This window comes from Primulina huaijiensis, chromosome 10 (assembly GCF_012295235.1).
Source record: "Primulina huaijiensis isolate GDHJ02 chromosome 10, ASM1229523v2, whole genome shotgun sequence".
Classification (NCBI taxonomy): domain Eukaryota; kingdom Viridiplantae; phylum Streptophyta; class Magnoliopsida; order Lamiales; family Gesneriaceae; genus Primulina; species Primulina huaijiensis.
This window is the reverse complement of record NC_133315.1, coordinates 19,782,371-19,808,020: the sequence shown is the minus strand read 5'-3', so window position 1 is coordinate 19,808,020 and position 25,650 is coordinate 19,782,371. Positions and strand designations below refer to the sequence as shown.

At 32.8% G+C, this 25,650-nt stretch overlaps 4 protein-coding genes across 6 annotated transcripts; 2 read left to right on the top strand and 2 right to left on the bottom strand.

Annotated features, from left to right (window-relative positions):
* The first annotated feature begins 3,917 nt into the window (after nucleotides 1-3,917).
* Nucleotides 3,918-6,305, top strand: LOC140986860 (WAT1-related protein At1g68170-like). The gene is made up of 7 exons (XM_073455230.1): nucleotides 3,918-4,306; nucleotides 4,567-4,629; nucleotides 4,717-4,833; nucleotides 4,931-5,186; nucleotides 5,397-5,555; nucleotides 5,631-5,782; nucleotides 5,863-6,305. Exons 1-7 carry the CDS (start codon nucleotides 4,104-4,106, stop codon nucleotides 6,107-6,109), a joined length of 1,197 nt encoding a protein of 398 aa, XP_073311331.1. The 5' UTR covers nucleotides 3,918-4,103; the 3' UTR covers nucleotides 6,110-6,305.
* A 10,816-nt stretch (nucleotides 6,306-17,121) lies between these two features.
* On the top strand, nucleotides 17,122-20,047 carry LOC140986944 (WAT1-related protein At1g68170-like). The gene is made up of 7 exons (XM_073455365.1): nucleotides 17,122-17,499; nucleotides 18,320-18,382; nucleotides 18,470-18,586; nucleotides 18,684-18,939; nucleotides 19,149-19,307; nucleotides 19,383-19,534; nucleotides 19,615-20,047. Exons 1-7 carry the CDS (start codon nucleotides 17,297-17,299, stop codon nucleotides 19,859-19,861), a joined length of 1,197 nt encoding a protein of 398 aa, XP_073311466.1. The 5' UTR covers nucleotides 17,122-17,296; the 3' UTR covers nucleotides 19,862-20,047.
* A 1,406-nt stretch (nucleotides 20,048-21,453) lies between these two features.
* LOC140985621 (cytochrome b-c1 complex subunit 6-1, mitochondrial-like) lies at nucleotides 21,454-24,400 on the bottom strand. 3 transcript variants are annotated; one of them, XM_073453488.1, is made up of 5 exons: nucleotides 24,203-24,400; nucleotides 23,988-24,022; nucleotides 22,656-22,740; nucleotides 21,889-21,978; nucleotides 21,454-21,779 (listed from the first exon to the last, which is right to left on the bottom strand). In XM_073453488.1, coding segments are annotated over exons 2-5 (210 nt in total). In that variant the 5' UTR covers nucleotides 23,990-24,022; nucleotides 24,203-24,400; the 3' UTR covers nucleotides 21,454-21,746. The 3 variants fall into 3 exon arrangements, with proteins under 3 accessions (XP_073309589.1, XP_073309588.1, XP_073309590.1); XM_073453487.1 differs by lacking the exon at nucleotides 24,203-24,400 and adding an exon at nucleotides 24,106-24,134 and having other exon boundaries at nucleotides 22,656-22,735; XM_073453489.1 differs by lacking the exon at nucleotides 24,203-24,400 and adding an exon at nucleotides 24,106-24,129.
* A 361-nt stretch (nucleotides 24,401-24,761) lies between these two features.
* On the bottom strand, nucleotides 24,762-25,460 carry LOC140986869 (uncharacterized). The gene is made up of 2 exons (XM_073455250.1): nucleotides 25,158-25,460; nucleotides 24,762-25,055 (listed from the first exon to the last, which is right to left on the bottom strand). Exons 1-2 carry the CDS (start codon nucleotides 25,311-25,313, stop codon nucleotides 24,897-24,899), a joined length of 315 nt encoding a protein of 104 aa, XP_073311351.1. The 5' UTR covers nucleotides 25,314-25,460; the 3' UTR covers nucleotides 24,762-24,896.
* Between the last annotated feature and the right edge of the window lie 190 nt (nucleotides 25,461-25,650).

Genomic DNA, 25,650 nt, shown 5'->3' with positions numbered 1-25,650 from the left:
TCCTCCGCTTGGCTGGCTCCTCTTTAACGGTGGAAACCTCCGGTACCTTGGTGGCAGAGACTGTTTCCTCCTTCTGAGGTTCGGGGGGTATCGACGGCCTCACCCAGCATTCGTGAAGGACAAAACTAAAAAAATCCAAAGTTAAGTTGTGGGGAAAATATCCATCAGTTTCAATGTACCCATATACTAATTTAACGGAATCATGAAGATCCATGTGACAAAGTGACCTCAAAAGTAAATCAAAACTGGATTCCGAATGAATGATATTCAGATTAATCCACAAACACTGAAAGAATCTAAATGTCGAACCCGAGTCTTTCAATCTATAGCTTAAATGATGAATTAAGCCGAGAGCTACGAACGAACTCAAATTTTTGCGAAAATAATCACGGTAAAAAACAGAAAGGTCCGGACTGAGAGTGGTTATCCAAAATAGTTCATACAACTTTAATAAACCACAGAGTTGATGCAGCAGCGTAGGATGGCTCTATGGAGGAGTGACCGTGGATACAACCTCGGGAATTAAAACCCTTTGAGCCAAAAATTGAATTATTATCATTAAATGCAGTGATCGTTGACACAAGCAGCAGCAGCAACGAATCCACGACTCTCTTCTTCATTCCACTTTCATTTTGTTTGGATGAAATGCAAAGATTAAGTTAATAATAAAAGTTTAAGCGAAACTGAGCTCTCTTTCAGCCGAAAATAACATTTTCATCATATCTCGTAGTAAATTATTTGATAAATATATATTTTTTATATACATATTTAAATTTTTAGAATTTAAAATATATTCTTTACGATATTATATTATTAATATAATAGAACTTTTATTTTAAGATAAGTCGATTCAATCACCAATCTGTTTTTTAAAAACATGTATGTCTATATAATAAATAGTTCTTAAAAACATGTATGTCTGTATAATAATCAAACTGTCTTTATTAGATAAACGTAACAATTTAAATACTTGAAATAAAAATAATCTAAAGAAAGATTAATAGCTGTATGATTATTTTCAAAAAAACTTATAAATTAATTAATTTCAACCCATTTTGCGAGAGATGGGAAAAAAGAAGAAAAGAATTCTTTAGTAGTTTCTGAGAATATCGAACATTCACAATATAAAAGAAACAAAAACGATGAATATTTTTTCAAAGTACAGAAACCAGCAGCTAAATATATATCTCTCTTTTGGCTCATCAGTTGACATCATGCCCAAGGCCTCGAGACCTTCTGTGTGACACTTTATAATCTTTCGAAAGACGTCCATCATCCGGCGTTGCATTAACGGATCCAATCCGTTCTTACAAACTTCGCATACTAACCATAATTCGTACCCGTTTGCTTTGACATTTTCTCTCACTTCCTCTGATAAAGGGAATCGAGCAGAATCCACCAAGGTGGTGATCTGATGCACGTTTCTTTTCGATTTGATGTATTTCCTTTAGCAAACCATTTGAGCTGCGACGATATCCCTTTTCTTTGATTCGTCCATGATTCGACTATGAAGCAAGAGAAGATTGGTCGACGGAGCTTGAAGGAGTTTAGGATCCCGACGAAGAGCGTTCGAGATCAGCATATATAATAGTCGAAAGAGTGGTTTCTAGTCCTATCCGGTATGAGATCAAGATCAAGGTCGAAGACGAATTCAAATCCTATCGTTTGTTTTTAAAGTTTTTATAATATCTTTGAATTAATAATTAAAGAATCAAGATTCCAGAAAATAACATTCAATATCAAGCACAAAATCAATCAGTAAATTAAAAAGTACTGAAGATTTGCAGGTTCTATCCAAGACTCTAAATAAATAAAGCAAATCAAGATCGCACATGCTTCGAAACCATTAATATCGACACGAACAAAGGAAACAACATCAAACGTAAGTGTTGGAACATCTTGCAACCGTTGATCAACTGATTATATATAATCAAACAAGGATCGAAATTAGATTACCTTCTTGAAGCGTGTTTGATCAAACCTCTAAGAGACTATCGGTTGCAGTCAATCTATACCCGATATTCACTAAAAATCTTATTTGAATTATGATCAATAACCCACGATTTGAAATCTTTTTGCATGGGATCGATGGAGCCCCAACTTTGGTTAATTCAAACAACGATTAAACAGGTCAATATTGGGTATAGATTGACCACAAACGACGGCCTGGATCTTCGTATTCCGTAGGAAGGGAAGGAGAAGGGAAAAGAAGAAGTCAAAACTTTGAAAATAAACAAGAAAGGTTCGCAAGAATTTCTTATAGAAAGTATATATCGGATAAGAATTGATATGGGCTTCGGATATGTTGTTAAATTATTAAACGCTTGAATTTATAGTAACTCAATAATCCAAATTAAAGTTTTAATTATTCAAAATTATACTACCAATATTACTAATCGTTTTAAATTTAATTTATAAATTTTAATTTACATATACATAACCTTTAATTTAAAAATTCATCGATTTTAAATTATTTAATTTGACATCCCTATACATAACATTTACTTTAAAAATTCATCGATTTTAAATTATTTAACTTGTTTGGATGGAAAAATTGATGAAGTGAATTACAAATCTATTTCCAAAAATATTATTCAAATTTAAATTTTCAATCTGATTTATCTTCTTATAAGTTTTTGTCATATATAAAATGTGATTTAATCTGATTTATCTTTTTATTATAGTTGATCATAAAAAATCATGTTATCTCAAGAAACATAGAAATTGCTATATAATCTACTAAAGATTATAAAGGATTAGGAGACCGGAGCTTTCTAGATCTCGTAAATTTATTACGGATAGTGTAAATTTTTTTACAACATTATACTAGCATAAAAGTTATTATGCTAGGATATTCTAGAACGTATCAAGAGTGGTACATGTAGAGAGAGAATAAAATATATATTACTAAAATTAAAATTAATTCGATAGAAAAAGGAAAAATTAAATAATACTATCCCGATACTACAAAATGTGAAGAAAAATTTGTTGTTTTCTTTTATTTTTGTTTATGTATATTTTAATATATGTTAAATAAGCTACATAAGAGAGTAGTATCAGTGTCATATAAGTACTATCCGATAGTGTCATATAAGTACTATCTGACGGATTTAGTGGTTTCGAGCAAAAAAATGTCAAAATAAAAAATACAAGTTATTTAATAAAACCAAATTTTGACAAATTATAAGAATAAACCCAAAATTGATCAATTTATAATACTGTTTGAAATTATTCTTTAAATTTTGAAGTATATGATTTGAGCCAATAAATGATACTATAATAAGAATAATTTTATATTTTGAAAAGTGATTAACAAGGAACTATTTCCCGTACAAAATTATACTTTTATGCAAACCAACATATACCAAACAAATACCAATCTGAGTATATTATCAAGAATAATTTATATTTTGACTACTAAGTAGCAATCTTTATGCGATCTTGAGTAGAATCTAGTGGTTTAATTTAACACAAAAATTCTCGTGAGAATATCTCACGGATCAATTTCGTGGGTCGAATATCTTATTTGGATCATCCATAAAAAAATATTACATTTTATGCTAAGAGTATTATTTTTTATTGTGAATATCGGTAAAGTTGACACGTCTCACATGTAAAGATTCGTGAGACCGTCTCACAAGAGACCTACTCTTAATTTAAAACCATATCAATGAAATAATCTTTATTTTTTCTACACGATTAATTGTCCCAACTTGAACTACATTTATCAAATATTCAAACTGAAACGTAGTCACCGATATTTAATTTTTTAAAAAAAGGGAATTTGCCACCATATTTTTTTATTCATATATATTTATATATATAAAAAATATATGCGAGATATATATACATATGTGTATATATATCTCGCATCACACACACATATATACGTCTGGAAGCCATCTCCGTTTCTTTTCATCTTCTTGAACAGCAAGAAAGGAGAGAGGAAGAGGCCTTTCTTGTTTGTTCTCATCAACCAGTTTTCTTCAAGTTTTTATTTTTCCCTCTAAAAATCGTTTCTCCCCAGTAAAAACACAAAGATTTTGTGCGTACTCCACAGTTTTGATAAAAGTAGATATAGGAAGAAGATTACGCAAGAAGAAATGGAGTTCTGTACGAGGATTTCGAATACTTTACAAGAGATGAAGGCGACCCTGATGATGGTTATGGTGCAAATTATATTTTCCGTGGTTAATATTGGGTATAGATTATCTACAAACGACGGCATGAATCTATCTATTCTAGTGGCTTACAGATTCATGTTCGGTGCCGCTTTCATTGCTCCTATCGCATTTTTTGCTGAAAGGTTTGCATTATATGTTTTGTCGTGTCTGGGATTTTAATTTGGGATACAGATTTGGTTATGAATCAAATCTTTAGATTGTTCCCATTTATCTAAAATTGCACGGGATTTTCTTTTGAATCTTTATGCATGCATACTTTTTCTTCAGCTTGGATTCTGTACTATAATTTGGTTTTGTTGCGATTTCCATAAAGAGTTTTGGTATTTTTTCTTCAAGAAAATTAAATTTTCAAAGGACGGGATTTGATAGTTCTATTTTACAGGAAAAAGAGGCCGAAGTTGACGAGGTGGATAGCCTGTTATTCATTTCTTTGTGGTTTATTCGGGTGAGAAGACTCTCTTATGCAACTCATCGATAGTATGTTTAAAATCTGCTATCTTGTCATCTGAAAATCTATGGATTTCTTGTGCAGTGGAGCACTTGGACAGAATCTGTTCTTGAAAAGTTTGACGTTAACCTCTGCCACATTTGTATCTGCCATGATAAATCTTGTTCCAGCGATCACATTTGTCATAGCCATTTTCTTTAGGTAAACTAAATATAGTAACATTTTGCATTAGCTTGCGTCGTTGGTTGACAACAGTAACCGATACTCTGTGTGTCAATTTCTGGTGTATTTGTTTCAGGTTGGAGGGATTTGGATGGAATACAAGCGCGGGCAAAGCAAAGGTATTCGGAACGTTATTGGGCATAGGTGGGGCAATGCTCCTCACATTTTACAGAGGTCCAGATTTGAATCTCTGGCACACCAACATAAATCTGCTGGAAACAACTAAATCCCATCAACATCCAAGTACACAGATTCAAAATCATAATCTTGTATTGGGTGCACTTTTAGCCGTCTGTAGTTGTGTGTGTTACTCCGTCTGGTTGATCGTTCAGGTGAGAAAATAGCTAAACTAGTATGTACTACTTGATGCTGCATTCTCTTTTATATTCAGTCCATATTTACATTGTCAGCATATGGTTTTCTTTAATTCACTGGATTTTTATCTTATGGTTCTTAACAAGTCATGATGATAACTCTGCATTGAGTGTGAATAATCAACAACTCTACTTATTGATTTTCTTGATTTTAATCTTATGGAGCAGGCTAAGGCGGCAGAATTGTATCCATGTCCTTACTCAATAACAGCCATGATGGCGTTTTGGGCGTCGATACAAGGCATCATTTTCGCTCTCTGCGTGGAAAGAGATTGGAGCCAGTGGACAATGGGATGGGACATTAGGCTGCTTACTGCATCTTTTGCTGTATGTTTTCCCCCAATAATCTTTATTCTTGAAAATTGTTTATCGTTAATGATCTGACAAATTTTAATCTAACAGGGATTTCTGGGCTCTGGATTGGTGTTTCCCCTAGTTGCCTGGTGCGTGTCCTTGAGAGGGCCAGTCTTTGTATCAGCCTTCAATCCCATGATGCTGGTGCTCGTAGCTGTTGCAGGATCTTTGTTCTTGCAAGAAAAGCTGCATCTTGGATTGTATGATTTCGATAATCATCTATTTTACGATCATCAAGATTTGTTTGATCAATGACATCCATTTTCATATTGTTCAACAGGTTGCTTGGTGGGATTTTGATCGTAGGAGGATTATACATTGTCCTGTGGGGAAAAGGGCAGGAACTAAAGAAGGTAACACAGTTGGTGCCGGAAGAAGATCGAGACAAGGGAATAGAGGTAGTCGTCTCGGGAAGGAGTGGTAGTAGTCGTTGGAGCTGCGCCAGCAGAAAGGATTTGGAGGCATCGGAACGGAGAGACGAAGCAAGAATTAGCCAGACTCTAACTGGTTTTAACATGATACTATAGAGATCGAGCATATACACTTTTTTGCAGGATTTTATGACCATTACATTGTGAATCGAAATTTTTGGAAAAAACAAGAAAAAAACAATGCATCACATGGTGTGAGGATAAATTTCTATCGAATTGTGGAACATTTCTTTCTGAACGATGTTGGATACACCATGTTCTGTTGGTGAAACATGAGCTCTTTAATTTTCAATTCAATACTTCAAATAACATTGATCATTGTTTTGGCTGCACAAAATGTAAATAAAGCTTCATACACGAAAAAGAACAGCAAATTTGATTGAACCGAGTCGTCTCCATTTAGCTGGGACGACTAAGGCTAGTATGACGACTAATGACAAATTACATCCCTATTCTCAACATCCATCCCATGTAGCTACTAGAAGATGAGAAAATAGCTTGGTTGCTACATACCAACGGCCAACGAAGGTCTTGAGCTGTTATTTAAGATGCGAAAATAGTTTGGTTGCAGCCTGTTATCGTCAAAAAATCAAAAGTCAATCAGAATGAAGTGATTTTATATTTTTATCGACACAGCGCCAATAATCAAAGTATTGTCAAATACAGTGCTTGTGCCCTGATTCATCACCTTGAATTCTTTTAGGAAATACAAAGAATCAGAAAATAAATGGCGTCACTTGGAAACAGTAAAGCCCATGAACTGACAACAGAAATCACCTGATATTCTTTTAGTGGCCTAGCACATGGTGCCTTGCACCGGTCTTCAAGTTCCCTCTTTGGATCTACAGGCTCATCATCTGCCCAAAAACGACGACAGTCAAGAAACAGATAAGAATGTATAGGAGGATAACACCATATTTTGCTGAAACGGACGGACACAATGGCTCTGCGATATTAATTACATAGCCCAAAACATACTCTGCTGCATTGTTCGATATTGGTAACAATATAAAGGAGAACTGATGATCTTGATCACATAAAGTTCAAAAGCCAGTGCAACTCTCATGACTGCTAAGTATGAAAAATTTCACACAGACAAATAAAGAAGAAAAGGTAAACTAAATTAGGATCTTCGATAACACATAATAGGGAAGTCCGAGGTGAGATCCTCTTAAAGATTAGCTTCCTAGGAGGTTTATGAACAAAGCCATAGGGAAGGGGTAAACTAGGAATACACCTCCACATAAATATAAATATACACACATATATCTATATATATATTGTTACAAATTATAATGTTATTTATAAATATTGATTTTTCATTTTTATTAGTGTTTTTAGAACGTGATCGGATTGATTGAGAACCAGTCACATGTTCAATCCGAACAACACCCAAATACCGTTTTACTAGTGAGAAGTGGTCGGATTGTTACATCTTTTTTTTATTATTATAATTTAATATTTCTAATTTTATGATTATTTTGATTTTAAATTTTTTTTAAAAATATTATTTCAGTAGTATTATAAATTATTTGATTTTTTAAATTTTGATAAATATTTTCTTTTTTATATACACATTTAAATTTTTAGAATTTAAAATATATTATTTGCTATTTAATATAATATAACAATGATTGAACCGCAATTTTGAGGTAAGTTGATTTAATCACATATCTTTTTTTTTAAAAAAAAACATTGATGTCTGTATAAAAATAGTTATTAAAAACAACGATGTCTATATAATAAATAATTCTTTTTACACTAGTTAAGCTGTTCTTATTACACAACCGTAACAATTTAAATACTTGAAATAAAAATATTATCTGAAGAAAGATTAAAGCTGCATTATTATTTTTATTTTTATTTAAAAAAAAAACATATTTATTAATCAATACTAAACCAACTTTGTGAGATATGGGGGGAAAAAGAAAAGAATTGTTTAGTAGTTTCTGAGAATATATATTGAACATTCACAAAATCAAAGAAAATGTTAATGGGATAAAAGTTTATAAAAAAAAAAACTAAATAAATAATAAAAACAAAACAAAAACGATGAATATTTTTTCAAAGCAGCTAAATATCTCTCAATTGGCTCATCAGTTGACATGCCAAAGGCCTCGAGACATGACACTTCATAATATATCTTTCGAAAGACGTCCCTCATCCGGCGTTGCATCAACGGATCCAATTATCCGTTCTTACAAGCTTCTCATACTAACGATAATTCGCACCCGTCTTTGAATTAATAATAAAAGAACCAAGATTCCAGAAAATACCATTCATCAAGCACAAAATCAATCAGTAAATTAACAATGTGAAGATTTGCAGGTTCGATCCAAGACTCCAAATAAATAAAGCAAGTCTAGATCGCACATGCATCGAAACAAAATTAAACGAATATCGACACTAACAAATTAAGGAAACAACGTCATCAAACGTTGGAAAATCTTGCAACCGCTGAACTGATTATATATAATCAAACAAGAATGGAAAGATTACCTTCTTGAAGCATCTTTGATCAACGTTGGTTTTCTCTAGGAGACTATCAGTTGCAGTCAATTTATACCCAATATTCGCTAAAAATCTTGTTTGAATTATGATCAATAATAGGATCCCACGTTTAACTTTGGTTAATTCAAACAACGATTAAACATGTCAATATTGGGTATAGATTGACCACAAACGACGGCCTGAATCTTCGTATTCCGGTGGCTTACAGACTTACAAAGTAAGCGGAGCCTCGTCGCCACTAACAAGGGATGGCCGTAGCACAAAGGAAGGGAAGGAGAAGGGAAAGGAAGAAGTCAAAACTTAATATGAAAATAAACAAGAAAGGATCGCAAGAATTTCGTATAGAAAGCAACGGATAATTTTGATAACTGATAGAAAAAGTCATGGATCGATTTTAAATTATTTGACTTGTTTGGATAGAAAAATTGAAGTGAATTACAAATCTATTTCCAAAAAAATTTATGCAATTTTAAAATTTCAATAGTAAAAGCATATATAAAATGTGATTTATCTTCTGATTTGAATGTGTACGTAATTAATCGGGAAAGTAAATATAATGACGCGTCTAAAATTTTAATTTGAATCAAATCTTTATCTAAAATTGCACGGGATTTTCTTTTGAATCTTTATGCATGCATACTTTTTCTTTAGCTTGGATTTTGTACTATAATTCCATAAAGAGTTTTGGTATTTAAAATTAAATTTTCAAAGAAGGATCCGCCCATGAGGACGAACGATACTGGATATATGAACATTTGAAGATACAATCTCATCAGCTTAACTTAAAAGGAAAAACGTGATTTACTGAATTATGTGTTTTTAGTTATTTCAGTTATAAGAATTTGATGATGTTGGAATCATAAACCAATTATATCAAAGGTCGACAAATTTTCCAAAAGTATTATTAATCATTCGTTTTAAATAATATAATATTTCAATCAAGAAAATTTTAAAAAAATGTAGAGATAAAAAAAAGGATAAATAACACAAATTTAATTAAATTCAAGAATGTCAAACACGTAACCAGTTCCAAACATGGATCAACAATAGAAAATTAAGAGAAAAATTGATGAACAAAATGGGAAAATTATAGAGACAAATCTCTGATACGTACTATATATCAGATTTTACAAATATTATGCCACCATTTCAGCTTTCTTCTCCTCCTTATTGGCTGCCTCAGCCTCAACCGGTTGTGTAATGGCTGCGGGCTTCTCCTCCGACGGCTCAGCCTTCGATTCCTCCGTCTCTACTGCTTCGGGTTGGGAGGTCGCCTTCTCTTTCGCATGCATGCCATGAATTATAAATAATGCATAAATAGTTAGTTTGTCTAACATTGGTAAAAGAATTTGATTTGTTGGAACTAATCAAAAGTATAACTTAAATCTTCTTTCTTCTCCTCCTCCAACTTGGATGGCTCCTCTTTAACGGTGGCAACCACCGATACCTCGGTGGTGGAGAATGTTTCCTCCTACTGCGGTTCGGGGGCGTCGATGGCCGCACCTATCATTCGTGAAGGACGAAACTAAAAAATCCAAAGTTGAGTCGTGGGGAAAAAATCCATCAGTTTCCATGTACCCATACAACATTTTGATTTTAAACTTTATTAAAAATATTATTTTAGTAGTATTATAAGTTGTTTGATTTTTTAAATTTTGATAAATATATAGTTTTTATATAAAAATTTAATTTTTTAGACTTTAAAATATATTATTTACTATTAATATACTATAACAATGATTCAACCGCTATTTTAAGGAAAGTCGAGTCAATCACCCATTTGTTTTTTAAAAATATAGATGTATATATAATAAAAAGTTCTTAAAAACATCGATATCTATATAATAGATAGTTCTTTTCACACCAACTGTCCTAATTAGATAACAGTAACAATTTAAATACTTGAAATAAAAATATTATATAAATAAAGATTAATAGCTGCATTATTATTTTTATAATAACATTAAGCTAATAACATCTATTGAAGGATATCTCATCCAAAAGTTTTATATTTTGTATTTTAGTAGTCAATTCTTTTTTTAAATAAACATATACATTAATCAATTTCCCCGTGCGGTAAACCAATTTTGCAAGAGATGGATAAAAAAGAAGAAAAGAATTGTTTAGTAGTTTCTGAGAATATATATTGAACAATATTCACAATATAAAAGAAAATGTTAATGGGATAAAAGTTTATAAAAAAAATACTAAATAAATAATAAAACAAAAACGATGAATAATTTTTCAAAGTACAGAAACCAGCAGCTAAATATATCTCTGTTGGCTCATCAGTTGACATCATGCCCAAGGCCTCGAGACCTTCAATTCTGTGTGATACGACGTCCCTGATCATCTGGCGTTGCAACTGATCCAATCCGTTCTTACAAGCTTCGCATACTAACGATAATTCAAGAAGGTAATCTTTCGATCCATGTTTGATTATATATGCATTTGTTTGAGGTTTCATCGTATGTTAAAGTTTTATAAAATCTTTGAATGTATAATTAAAGAATCAAGATTCCAGAAAATACCAATCAATTAGTAAATTAACAATATCAAGATTTGCAGGTTCGATCCAAGACTCCAAATAAATAAAGCAAATCAAGATCGCACATGCATCGAAACAAAACGAATATCGACACGAACAAAAGAAAAAACATCAAACGTAAGTGTTGGAAAATCTTGTAACCGCTGAACTGATTATATATAATCAAACAAGAATCGAAAGATTACCTTCTTGAAGCGTCTTTGATCAAAACGTTGGTTTTCTCTAAGAGACTATCAGTTGCAGTCAATTTATACCCAATATTCACTAAAAATCATATTTGAATCATGATCAATAATAATAGGATTTCCTTCTTCCCGCGCCCACGATTAACTTTGGTTAATTCAAACGACGATTAAACAGGTCAATATTGGGTATAGATTGACCACAAAAGACGGCCTGAATCTTCGTATTCCGTAACCGGAGCCTCGTCGCCACCAACAAGGGATGACCGTAGCACAAAGGAAGGGAAGGAGAAGAGAAAGGAAGAAGTCAAAACTTTGAAAATAAACAAGAAAGGTTCGCAAGAATTTCGGATAGAAAGTATATATCGGATAATTTCGAGAATTGATATGGCTTCGGGATTGTTAATAAATTATGAAACGCTTGAATTAATAATAACTCAATACATTGATGTATATATGCTAATATGCAAACATCTCCAAATTAAAGTTTTAATTATTCAGAATTATAATACCAATATTACTAATATTTTACTAAAAATACAATCACGTCTATATATTTTAATTACCTATACATAACCTTTACTTTAAAAATTCATTTATTTTAAATTATTTGACTTGTTTAGATGGAAAAATTGAAGTGAATTACAAATCTATTTCCAAAAATATTATTCAAATTTAAATTTCAATAGTAAAAGAATATGTAAAATGTGATTTAATCTGATTTATCTTCTTATTATAGTTGATCACAAAAAGTCATGTTGTATCAAGAAATATGAAAATCTATATAATCCACTAAAGATATTCTAAATATTAAGTGACATGGGAGCTTTCTAGATCTCATAAATTAAATAATCTTTTTCATGCCACATACAATAAAAAGATTATAAATATAAATATCACATAATGAGAATTGATTTATTTTTTTTTATTTTTGGGAAAATATTACTCTTTTTATTTCTTTTTAAAAATAATATATACATAAATTAAAGAGCTATCTGTACACATAAAAAAACTATTTTTTTTCCATTTAACCTATTATTTATGCCCAAATTAACTCTTTTTACCTATGTTCATAAATCTATAAATGATCATTTTTGCACACGTTTTATCAATTAATTACGTTAGATATTAATGATTTATTGTTATTATTTATAATTTTTTCTAATTAAACATTTGCAGATACAATCTCATCAGCTTAACGGTTAATGATGATTACTAATAGGAAAAAGTGCTATACTTAATTATGTATTTTTAGTTATTTCAGTTATAAGAATTTGATGATGTTGGAATCATAAGCCAATTATATCGAGAAATTTCCCAAAAATATTATATATCATTTGTTTTAAATAATATAATACTTCATTCAAGAAATTTCTTTTTTTAAAAAGGCAAAGATAAAAAAAAGGGCTAAATAACACAAATTTAATTAAATTCAAGAATGTGAAACACAAAACCAATACCAAGCATCGATCAACAATAGATAATTAAGAGAAAAATTGATGAACAAAATGGAGAAAATATAGAGACAAATCTCTGGTACGTACTATATATCAACTGTTAAAAACCATAGACTAGAGTTTGATCATGTTTGTTATGATATCGCTTCAGCTTTCTTCTCCTCCTTGTCGGCTACCTCAGCCTCAGCTGGTGGTGTAACGGCGGCGGGCTTCTCCTCCGCCCTTCTTAGCCTTCGATTCCTCCGTCTCTAATGCTTCGGGTTGGGAGGTCGCCTCCTCCTTCGCTGCTTCACTCTGCTTGCATGCCATGAATTATAAATGATGCATGAATAGTTAGTTTGTCTAATATTGGCAAAAGAATTTGATTTGTTTGAACTAATCAAATGTATAACTTACATCTTCTTTCTTCTCCTCCTCCAGCTTGGCTGGCTCATCTTTAACGGTGGCAACCTCCGGTACCTCGGTGGCAGAGACTGTTTCCTTCTTCTGAGGTTTGGGGGGCATCGACGGCCTCACCCAACATTCGTGAAGGACAAAACTAAAAAATCCAAAGTTAAGTTGTGGGGAAAAATCCATCAGTTTCCATGTACCCATACACTAATTTAGCGGAATCATGAAGATCCATATGACAAAGTGACCTCAAAAGCAAATCAAAACTGGATTCCGAATGAATGATATTCAGATTAATCCTCAAACACTGAAAAATTCTAAATGTCGAACCTGAGTCTTTCAATCTATAGCTTCAATGATGAATTAAGCCGAGAGCTACGAACGAACTCAAATTTTTACGAAAATAATCACGGTAAAAAATAGAAAGATCCGGACTGAGAGTGGTTATCCAAAATAGTGCATACAACTTTAATAAACCACATAGTTGATGCAGCAGCGTAGGATGGCTCTATGGAGGAGTGACCGTGGATACAACCTTGGGAATTAAAACCCTTTGAGCCAAAAATTGCATTATTATCATTCAATGCAGGGATCGTTGACACAAGCAGCAGCAGCAGCAACGAATCTACGACTCTCTTCTTCATTCCACTTTCATTTTGTGTGGATGAAATGCAAAGATTAAGTTAATCATAAAAGTTTAAGCGAAACTGAACTCTCTTTCAGCCGAAAATAACATTTTCATCATATCTCATACTATAGTATATTGAACTATTTTATAATCTAATTATTTCTAATTTTGTTTTTTGTTTTTGTTATATATATATTTATTTTGATTTTAAATTTTGTTAAAAATATTATTTCAATAGTATTGTAAATTATTTGAAAAATATATATTTTTTATATACATATTTAAATTTTTAGAATTTAAAATATATTATTTACGATATTATATTATTAATATAATTGAACTTTTATTTTAAGGTAAGTCGATTCAATCGCCAAGCTGTTTTTTAAAAACATGTATGTCTATATAATAAATAGTTCTTAAAAACATGTATGTCTGTATAATAATCAAACTGTCCTTATTAGATAAATGTAACAATTTAAATACTTGAAATAAAAATATTATCTAAAGAAAGATTAATAACTGTATGATTATTTTTAAAAAAAACATATAAATTAATTAATTTCAACCCATTTTGCGAGATATGGGAAAAAAGAAGAAAAGAATTCTTTAGTAGTTTCTGAGAATATTGAACATTCAAAATATAAAAGAAAATGTTAATTGGATAAAAGTTTATGAAAAAAATACTAAATAAATAAAAAACAAAAACGATGAATAATTTTTCAAAGTACAGAAACCAGCAGCTAAATATATCTCTGTTGGCTCATCAGTTGACATCATGCCCAAGGCCTCGAGACATTCTGTGTGACACTTTATAATCTTTCGAAAGACTTCCCTCATCCGGCGTTGCAACGGATCCAATCCGTTCTTACAAACTTGGCATACTAACGATAATTCGCACTCGTTTGCTCTGACTTCTTCTTTCACTTCCTCTGATAAAGGGAATTGAGCAGAATCCACCAAGGTGGTGATCTGATGCACGTTCTTTTCGATTTGATGTATTTCCTTTTGCAAACCATTTAAGCTGCGACGATATCCCTTTTCTTTGATTCGTCCATGATTCGACTATGAAGCAAGAGAGGATTGGACGGAGCTTGAAGGAGTTTAGGATCCCGACGAAGAGTGTTCGAGATCGGCATAATAGTCGAAAGAGTGGTTTCTATACTGATGTTTTTAAGTCCTATCCGTCGGACGGTACTATGAGATCAAAATCAAGGTATTATAAATTATTGAATTCCAGCCGAATTAAAATCCTACGCATCTGTTTTTAAAGTTTTATAAATATATTCAAAGAATCAAGATTCCAGAAAATACCATGTACGTAAACTACACAAAATCAATCAGTAAATTAACAATGTGAAGATTTGCAGGTTCGATCCAAGACTCCAAATAAATAAAGCAAATCAAGATCGCACATGCATCGAAACAAAACGAATATCGACACAAACAAAAGAAACAACATCAAACGTAAGTGTTCGAAAATCTTGCAACCGTTGATCAACTGATTATATATAATCAAACAAGGATCGAAAGATTACCTTCTTGAAGCGTGTTTGATCAAACCTCTAAGAGACTATCAGTTGCAGTCAATCTATACACGATATTCACTAAAAATCTTATTTGAGTTATGATCAATAACCCACGATTTGAAATCTTTTTGCATGGGATCGATGGAGCCCCAACTTTGGTTAATTCAAACAACGATTAAACACGTAAATGTCGCATATAGATTGACCACAAACGACGGCCTGAATCTTCGTATTCCGTAAGCGGAGCCTCGTTTCCACCGACAAGGGATGGCCGTAGCACAAAGGAAGGGAATTAAGGAGAAGGGAAAAGAAGAAGTCAAAACTTTGAAAATAAACAAGAAAGGTTCGCAAGAATTTCTTATAGAAAGCATCGGATAAGAATTGATATGGGCTTCGGATATATTGTTAAATTATGAAACGCTTGAATTTATATTAACTCAATAATCCAAATTAAAGTTTTAATTATTCAAAATTATACTACCAATATTACTAATCGTTTTAAATTTAATTTATAAATTTTAATTTACATATACATAACCTTTAATTTAAAAATTCATGGATTTTAAATTATTTGAAATCCCTATACATAACCTTTACTTTAAAAATTCATCGATTTTAAATTATTTAACTTGTTTGGATGGAAAAATTGATGAAGTGAATTACAAATCTATTTCCAAAAATATTATTCAAATTTAAATTTTCAATCTGATTTATCTTCTTATAAGTTTTTGCCATATATAAAATGTGATTTAATCTGATTTATCTTCCTTATTATAGTTGATCATGAAAAGTCATGTTATCTCAAGAAACATGGAAATTGCTATATAATCTACTAAAGATTCTAAAGGATTAGGAGACTTGAGCTTTCTAGATCTCATAAATTTATTATGAATAGTGTAAAATTTTTTACAACATTATACTAGCATAAAAGTTATTATGCTAGGATATTCTAGAATGTATCAAGAGTGGTACATGTAGAGAGAGAATAAAATATATATTACTAAAATTAAAATTAATTCGATAGAAAAAGGAAAAATTAAATAATACTATCCCGATACTACAAAATGTGAAGAAAAATTTGTTGTTTTCTTTTATTTTTGTTTATGTATATTTTAATATATGTTAAATAAGCTACATAAGAGAGTAGTATCATTGTCATATAAGTACTATCCGACAGATTTAGTAGTTTCGAGCAAAAAAATACCAAAATAAAAAATACAAGTTATTTAATGAAATCAAATTTGACAAGTTATAAGACTAAACCCAAAATCGATCAATTTATAATATTGTTTGAAATTATTCTTTAAAATTTGAAGTATATGATTTAAGCCAATAAATGATACTATGAGAACAATAATTTTATATTTTGAAAAGTGATTAACAAGTAACTATTTCTCATACAAAATTATACTTTTATGTAAACCAACATATATATATCAAACAAATACCAATCTGAGTATATTATATTCAGTGAATCTCAAAACAAAAATTCCAATAAAATTTTGTTAGAGCATTTATTGGAGCTTGACCAAAATAATTGCCGATTTTGGCTTGATCTCTACTGAATAGCAATCTTATTCGATCTTGAATATAATCTAGTGATTTAATTTAAAACCATATTGATGAAATAATCTTTATTTTTTCTACACTGTTAATATAATTGTCCCAACTTGAACTACATTTATCAAATATTCAAACTGAAACGTAGTCACCGATATTTCTTTTTCAAAAAAAGGGAACTTGCCATAATATTTTTGTATTCATATATATATCTGGCATGCACACACACACACACACACATATATATATATATATATATATATATATGTCTGGAAGCCATCTCCTTTTCTTTTCATCTTTTGAACAGCAAGAAAGGAGAGAGGAAGAGGCTTTCTTGTTTGTTCTCATCAACCAGTTTTCTTCAAGCTTCTGTTTTTCCCTCTAAAAACCCTCGTTTCTCCCCAGTTAAAACACAAAGATTTTGTGCATACTCCACAGTTTTGATAAAAGTAGATATCGGACGAAGATTACGCAAGAAGAAATGGAGTTCAGTACGAGGATTTTGAATACCTTACAAGAGATGAAGGCGACCCTGTTGATGGTTTTGGTGCAAATCATATTTGCCGTCGTAAATCTCGCATATAGATTGGCTACAAACGACGGCATGAATCTATCTATTCTGGTGGCTTACAGATTCATGTTCGGTGCCGCTTTCATTGCTCCCATCGCATTTTTTGCTGAAAGGTTTGCATTATATGTTTTGTCGCGTCTGGGATTTTAATTTGTGATACTGCAGATTCGGTTATGAATCTATTTGGGTTAAAATCTTTAAATTATGAAAGTCTAATTTAATTATGGAAGACCAAAATAAACATACCCAAGTCCAAAGAAAAAAAAAAGAATAAGCCCATCAATAATTTAAATTAGTTTGGTTAATTCAAAAGACATTCAAACTGGAGGATATAAATTGGCCGACACAGGCGAGAACACACAACTCTCTGCACAGCATTCTGCAAATACTCTCTGCTAAAATTCAATCTTCAAATACTAGTTTTCAAGCGTTCCAGCATATCTCTAGCATTCTAGGTCTTGTTGTTTTAGATTTCAGCAACTTTATGTGATATATTTTTATGTCTTGTAAATTCCTACCGTATATTGGAAATATAAACAATGTCAGGGGTTTATTACTCAAATTCCAATAGTTTTCTTCGTTTTGGCATTATATTTGTTTTAGGAGATTAGAACCGGTCAAATTTAGGATTCGATTTCGCTTGTTTTTAAAAGTTAGATTTTTTATCGTTTTTACATAAATTGGTGCATTTTGCACTTGGCACGCCCGCAAATATCAATATTGTGCAAACAAAATCAAATCTTTAGATAGTTCCCATTTATCTAAAATTGCACGGGATTTTCTTTTGAATCTTTATGCATGCATACTTTTTCTTTAGATTGGATTCTGTACTATAATTTGGTTTTGTTGCGAACTTCCATAAAGAGTTCTGGTATTTTTTCTTCAAGAAAATTAAATTTTCAAAGGACGGGATTTGATAGTTCTATTTTACAGGAAAAAGAGGCCGAAGTTGACGAGGAGGATAGCCTTTTATTCATTTCTTTGTGGTTTATTTGGGTGAGAAGTCTCTCTCATGAAACTCTTCGATAGTATATTTAAAATCTGCTATCTTGTTATCTTAAAATCTATGGATTTCTTGTGCAGGGGAGCACTTTTACACAATCTTTTCTTGAAAAGTTTGACATTAACCTCTGCCACGTTTGTATCTGCCATGATAAATCTTGTTCCAGCGATCACATTTGTCATAGCCATTTTCTTTAGGTAAACTAAATATAGTAACATTTTGCATTAGCTTGCGTCGTTGGTTGACAACAGTAACCGATACTCTGTGTGTCAATTTCTGGTGTATTTGTTTCAGGTTGGAGGGATTTGGATGGAATACAAGCTCGGGCAAAGCAAAGGTATTCGGAACGTTATTGGAAATAGGTGGGGCAATGCTCATCACATTTTACAAAGGTCCAGATTTGAATCTCTGGCGCACCCACATAAATCTGCTTGAAACAACTAAATCCCATCAACATCCAAGTACACAGATTCAAAATCATAATCTTGTCTTTGGTGCACTTTTAGCCGTCTGTAGTTGTGTATGTTACTCCGTCTGGTTGATCGTTCAGGTGAGAAAACAGCTAAACTAGTCTGTACTACTTGGTGCTGCATTCTCTTTTATATTCAGTCCATATTTACATTGTCAGCATATGGTTTTCTTTAATTCACTGGATTTTTATCTTAAGGTTCTTAACAAGTCATGATGATACTCTGCATTGAGTGTGAATAATCAACAACTCTACTTGTTGATTTTCTTGATTTTAATCTTATGGTGCAGGCTAAGGCGGCAGAATTGTATCCATGTCCCTACTCAATAACCGCCATGATGGCGTTTTGGGCGTCGATACAAGGCGTCATTTTCGCACTCTGCATGGAAAGGGATTGGAGCCAGTGGACAATGGGATGGGACATTAGGCTGTTTACTGCATCTTTTGCTGTATGTTTTCCCCCAAGAATCTTTATTCTTGAAAATTGTTTGTCGTTAATGATCTGACAAATTTTAATCTAACAGGGATTTCTGGGCTCTGGATTGGTGTTTCCCCTAGTTGCCTGGTGCGTGTCCTTGAGAGGGCCAGTCTTTGTATCAGCCTTCAATCCCATGATGCTGGTGCTCGTAGCTGTTGCAGGATCTCTGTTCTTTCAAGAAAAGCTGTATCTTGGATTGTATGATTTCGATAATCATCTATTTTATGATCATCAAGATTTGTTTGATCAATGACATCCATTTTAATATTGTTCAACAGGTTGCTTGGTGGGATTTTGATCGTAGGAGGATTATACATTGTCCTGTGGGGAAAAGGGCAGGAACTAAAGAAGGTAACACAGTTGGTGCCGGAAGAAGATCGAGACAAGGGAATAGAGGTAGTCGTCTCGGGAAGGAGTGGTAGTAGTCGTTGGAGCTGCGCCAGCAGAAAGGATTTGGAGGCATCGGAACGGAGAGACGAAGCAAGAATTAGCCAGACTCTAACTGGTTTTAACATGATACTATAGAGATCGAGCAGATATACTTTTTTGCAGGATTTTATAACCATTACATTGTGAATCGAATTTTTTTGGAAAAAACAATGCATGATATGGTGTGAGGATAAATTTCTATCGAATTGTAGAACATGTCTTTCTGAACGGTGTTGGATACACCATTTTCTGTTGGTGAAACATGAGCTCTTTCATTTTCAATTCAATATTATTCATAGCTTATTTAAGACTTAAGTGTATCTCATTATTATCTCACGCAAACATTTTCATTTTATTGTATTGTTGACTAGTTAAATTTTTATTTTGCAATAGTCTTTTGCGTTTCTTTTTTTTTCTTTTTTTCTTTTTTTTCCTGTTTTTCTAATGTGGACGTGCACGTACGTACATACATGCATACGCATATATCTCTGTAGCCTATTTGATTTCTTTTCATCTTCTTAAACAACAGTAAAGGAGAGGCCTTTCTTGTTTGTTCTTATCAGTTGCCGCCACCCTCTAAAACCATTGTTTCTTGTATCCCCAAACGGCAAGTTGTTGGTCCCACTTGCAGAAATTTGTCATAATAATATGAAAACAAAAAATAAATCGGACACCGAGATTTACGTAGAAAACCCCTAAAAATTATTATGGTAAACACCACGAGCAATATGAAAAGAATTTCACTATAATATTTTACGGTGTACAACCACTCAATGTGTTTCCAAAGAGAACACACGCTCTCTTAATACAGGAGAACGAAATATTTCACAAATATTATAGAACTAAACACTTAAATATTATAAGATGAGATAAATATTCGAGAATGAGATGATCTCAACTGATGGAGGAGGCTTGTGAATGCGAGAAGGCAAATATCAATTGTATATGTCTTCATCCAAATTTGACGACGCTCGAAAAATATGACTTTAATTTTTCAACAAATCATGTACATTCAATGTCATATGTCAATTTGTCTCCACATTTAATGTTATATGCAATTTTGTCGACATTTCTCTCCATTGGAGATTTGATTGATAATCAATCACATCTCTACACATCTTTTCAATTTTGTTTCTTGTATCCGCAAACGCCAAGTGACTTCAAATCATGAGGTTTACGATAATTTGATAGTCTTGAAACATGGACGGACCTTAGCCTAAAGGTGTACCCAATTGCTGGTATTCGTTGTATGTAAAGTCCACTCAAAAATTATGGACAAGAACAAATACATACCTTTGAATGCACCTTTTACCTAAGGGTGTCATGGAATTAACCGCACAAAGGATCGAAAGTAAGTTTCAGAGTTTACAAAGTTCCTTCCCAAATTGTACCGCAAAATATATACCAGTAACATTTCAAGTTTTTCTTTTGTTTTTGTTTTTTTTTTTTTTGAGTTACCAGTTAAAGTTGTTACATTGCAACAACTGGTATAATCTTGCTGAGAACAAAAACAAATAATAAATCCCCAATGCAGGTTATCTGTACATAGACGGCTAATTTATATACTTCAGATAACATTGATCATTGTTTTGGCTGCACAAAATGTAAATAAAGCTTCACACGCGAAAAAGAACAGCAAATTTGCAACAAAAAAAAAAAAGTAACCGCAAACTCACAAAGGCATCGGATATCCAATCCAACAAGTTTTTATGCTTTTAATGATTGAACCGAGTCTTCTCCATTTAGCTGGGACGACAAAGGCTAGTATGACGACAATAATGACAAATTCCATCCCTATTATCAACATCCATCCCATGTAGCTACTAGAAGACATTAAACAAGTGAGTTTATTCGTTTCAAAAAACAATCGTGTTTATTCTGATACTACAGTAGCACTAAGCAATGAAGACTTGTCCTGCTATTTAAGATGACAAAATAGCTTTGTTGCAGCATACCAACGGCCCATGAAGGTCTTGAGCTGTTATTTAAGATGCGAAAATAGCTTGGTTGCAGCCTGTTATCGTAAAAAAATCAAAAGTCAATCAGAATGAAGTGATTTTATATTTTTCTCCAAAAAATATGGGAAAGGCTAAACAGAGCGTCAGTTGGATGATGGGGCTTACGCAATTATCGACACAGCGCCAATAATCAAAGTACTGTCCAGTACAGTGCTTGTGCCCTGATTCATCACCTTGAATTCTTTTAGCACATGCCTGTAAGAAAGAGCCGATTAGCTGACACCCTGATTTTAAAAGCTGATCAGAAATTAAGGTGATATCATATAGCAATTTATTGCATGGTTTTGGCAGTCAAAAGTAAGTATTTTAATTGCGTTTAAAATCAGCGAAGCTCGTGCTTATTCCCCTCTGTCATTGTTGGTTACCCGCTCCATCTATTCGCATAAAGAATGTCCTTAACTCTTCCAAAACCACTGAAACTCAAATGAAAGAGAATGAATTGCATCGATTTCACAAATGAAAGTGTCAATCACGATACTAGCATCAAATCCAAAACAATCCCAAGTTTATCCCATGATTCCCCGCATAAATTCACAGTTCATTTCATATGTTGGAATCCAGATTCCAATGACTTAGGTTTGCTTGTTTAATTTTCTTGAAATCAATTCTCATCATTCAAAAAATCCAGAATTTTCTTAACTGTGGGAATAAATCACATGCCAGCTCAAACAAATAATCTATTCCACTAGGAAAAGTTCAAGCAAAGTATCCAATCAAATATATAATTCTGAGGAACTCAATAAAGGAGGAATAAGATGCACGAAATAACTCATTCAACGTAATTGAGGTAGATGGAAGGAAATACAAAGAATCAGATAATAAATGGCGTCACTTGGAGACAGTAAAGCTCATTAACTGACAACGGAAATCACCTGATACTCTTTTAGTGGCCTAGCACATGGTGCCTTGCACCGGTCTTCAAGTTCCCTCTTTGGATCTACAGGCTCATCATCTGCCCTAAATGACGACAGGCAAGAAACGATAAGAATGTATAGGAGGATAACACCATATTTTGCCGAAACGGACAGACACAATGGCTCTGCGATATTAATTACATAGCCCAAAGCATACTTTGCTGCATTGTTCGATACTGGTAAGAATATAAAGGAGAACTGATGATCTTGAGCACATAAAGTTCAAAAGCCAGTGCAACTCTCATGACTGCTAAGTATGAAAACTCACACAAACAAATAAAGAAGAAAAGGTAAATTAAATTAGGACCTTCGATAACACATAATAGGGAAGTCCGGGATGACATCCAAGTCTTAAAGATTAGCTCCCTAGGAGGAGACCCCGGCAATATTTATATGTCAATTCATGATTTTTATAGAGCCAATATGGCCACATGGGATTGGTGATATTACCCACCTTTGAGAAGCCAAGTTTCACGGTTGCCCACTTTAGATAGCTTTCACTTATCTATCAGCATTCAGCATATGCAACTGAATTTACCTCGTAAAAATGTAATACAGACCATATTACCAACTTTAACCGAATGTAGCCATTTTCTAAATCGTTCTTTCGCTATGTCAACCTCAATTATAGCACCAAAAGATAGCCCCATAAGAACGAGAGAAAAGCTCAAACCCAAAAGAATGATCTTCTAGGTGGGAAAGTCCGTGATATATATCACTCAATAACTTCTTAAGGAAACAACATGGGATCACAACAATAGACCATGGAAACATAAAAAATCTGAGTCCCACCCACTAATTCTAACTCTTGAAAGGTTGATAAAATTAGCCAAGATTCTTCTCCATCAGCTCAACAGATGCTTCTGTGAATCAGTAAAAGCAAAACTAGAATGGGATTCAACAGAAATACAGAATATCAATGCTCTATTAATCCATAAAACAAAGTAAATCAGATTCCAGTTATCGCACCACACCAACCATGAAACACGGAGATATCGAGGATCTTAAAGGGACGTGGAAAGATTGGCCTTCGGATAAGATTCCGATAATTCAAAATACTTCATTTAAGAAGGATCCGCCCATGAGGACAAACTACACTGGATGAATAGCAAAAAATATCAAAATTTTCACACCTCATTCCTAGAATTGGAAAAAAAAAAAACGAGATCACGAAGGATTTTTGTGGCGATTACCATCAACTCAGTAACAGCATAGAACAAATTATCTCAATAAAATGGACCGAAAAACAGTGAAATTATCAAGTAAATGAAAATCAAGAATAGCACTCACATAGCGTAGGAATGTAAACTCTAAAGCAAAGCAACCTGCAAATAGAAATAAAATAATCATCAGATCCTCAGACACCGACACAAATTGATAATCATAAGGCCGTCAGCAAGCGAGAAACCTTGCAATAATCATATCGAATCAAATCGAAATATAATAAACATGATAATGGAAAACTGGATCTGAAGTGCGAAATGAGAAGATTCAGAGTGCCTCACCGGAAAATGAGAGGCAGCGGAGTTGACGGAGGTTCGTGGAGCAGATGACGCCAATGGTTGGGATAAAAATATTGAACGAACAAATATGGAATTGCAGTGTTTTTAAATAATTAAATCTAATTAATTAAATTAAGTAATGAAATTTAATCTCTTATTATACTTTTTATTTCATTATTTATAAAGATTACTTAATGGATCCTACAGCTATTGCCTTTGGTCTCCAATATCATATCGAAATTTATATCTCTAAATACAAAATAGAAACAATAATAGAAACTCAAGCATTAACTTTAAACCAAAAAAACTTTAATTTAATGATGATTAATAGGGAAAAAAATTAGCTGTACTTAATTATGTATTTTTAGTTATTTCAGTTATAAGAATTTGATGATGTTGGAATTATAACAAAAGTCGAGAATTTTTCCAAAAATATTATATATAATTTATTTTAAATAATATAATATTTCATTTCAAGAAAATTTTTAAAAAAATGCAGAGATAAAAAAAGGACTAAATAACACAAATTTAATTAAATTCAAGAATGTCAAACACAAAACCAGTACCAAACATCGATCCACAATAGATAATTAAGAGAAAAATTGATGAACAAAATGGGGAAAATATAGAGACAAATTTCTGGTACTATATATCAGCTGTTACAAAACATAAAGTAGAGTTTGATCGTGCATGTTTGTTATGCCACCACTTCGGCTTTCTTCTCCTCCTTATCAGCTGCCTCAGCCTCAGCTGGTGGTGTGACGACGGCGGGCTTCTCCTCCGCCGGCTCAGCCTTGGATTCCTCTGTCTCTACTGCTTCGGGTTGGGAGGTCGCCTCCTCTTTCGCTGCTTCACTCTGCATTCATGACATGAATTATAAATGATGCATAAATAGTTAGTTTGTCTAACATTGGTAAAAGAATTTGATTTGTTTGAACTAATCAAAACTATAACTTACATCTTCTTTCTTCTCCTCCTCCAGCTTGGCTGGCTCCTCTTTAACGGTGGCAACCTCTGGTACTTCGGTGGCGACGACTGTTTCCTCCTTCTGCGGTTCGGGGGCGTCGACGGCCTCACCCTTCAAGACCTTTGATCTACTGGCGCAGGCACCCATTGTTGGACAATCCTTCTCTCTGCGGTGAAGATATAAATTGTTTGTTTCGAGAGAGAAAGATCGATGGACGGCAGGGAAAGAAAAGGACAAGATGGGGGGTGGGTGCCTGCTTGCTTGCTGATGATGATTACAAGGTTGTGGGTGGCAGGTTCTTATATAGGTTTTGTTTTTGATGGTGTTTCGGAGAATTTTATGCCTTGGTGGTTTGAAAGCTCCGACATTGTATCCAAGGCATGGATTTATTTCAGGACTCCCACTGTTTTCCTTTCTAAAAATGGTTACAAGTCAAGATTCAACATTTAGTGATTGGCATCTTATATGTGTGTCAATATATATA

Bases quoted from the DNA above. Each gene is read 5' to 3' on its own strand.
- LOC140985621 (XM_073453487.1), bottom strand. The intron at 21,979-22,655 runs GTGATTTCCGTT...TCTTTCTTACAG, and splicing joins GGCCACTAAAAGAGTATCAG to GCATGTGCTAAAAGAATTCA. The intron at 21,780-21,888 runs GTAAGCCCCATC...TTACGATAACAG, and splicing joins GGCGCTGTGTCGATAATTGC to GCTGCAACCAAGCTATTTTC.
- LOC140986860 (XM_073455230.1), top strand. From the start codon at position 4,104: ATGGAGTTCTGTACGAGGATTTCGAATACTTTACAAGAGATGAAGGCG. The intron at 4,307-4,566 runs GTTTGCATTATA...TCTATTTTACAG, and splicing joins ATCGCATTTTTTGCTGAAAG to GAAAAAGAGGCCGAAGTTGA. The intron at 4,834-4,930 runs GTAAACTAAATA...TATTTGTTTCAG, and splicing joins GTCATAGCCATTTTCTTTAG to GTTGGAGGGATTTGGATGGA.
- LOC140986869 (XM_073455250.1), bottom strand. From the start codon at position 25,313: ATGGGTGCCTGCGCCAGTAGATCAAAGGTCTTGAAGGGTGAGGCCGTC. The intron at 25,056-25,157 runs GTAAGTTATAGT...TCATGAATGCAG, and splicing joins AGGAGGAGAAGAAAGAAGAT to AGTGAAGCAGCGAAAGAGGA.
- LOC140986944 (XM_073455365.1), top strand. From the start codon at position 17,297: ATGGAGTTCAGTACGAGGATTTTGAATACCTTACAAGAGATGAAGGCG. The intron at 17,500-18,319 runs GTTTGCATTATA...TCTATTTTACAG, and splicing joins ATCGCATTTTTTGCTGAAAG to GAAAAAGAGGCCGAAGTTGA. The intron at 18,587-18,683 runs GTAAACTAAATA...TATTTGTTTCAG, and splicing joins GTCATAGCCATTTTCTTTAG to GTTGGAGGGATTTGGATGGA.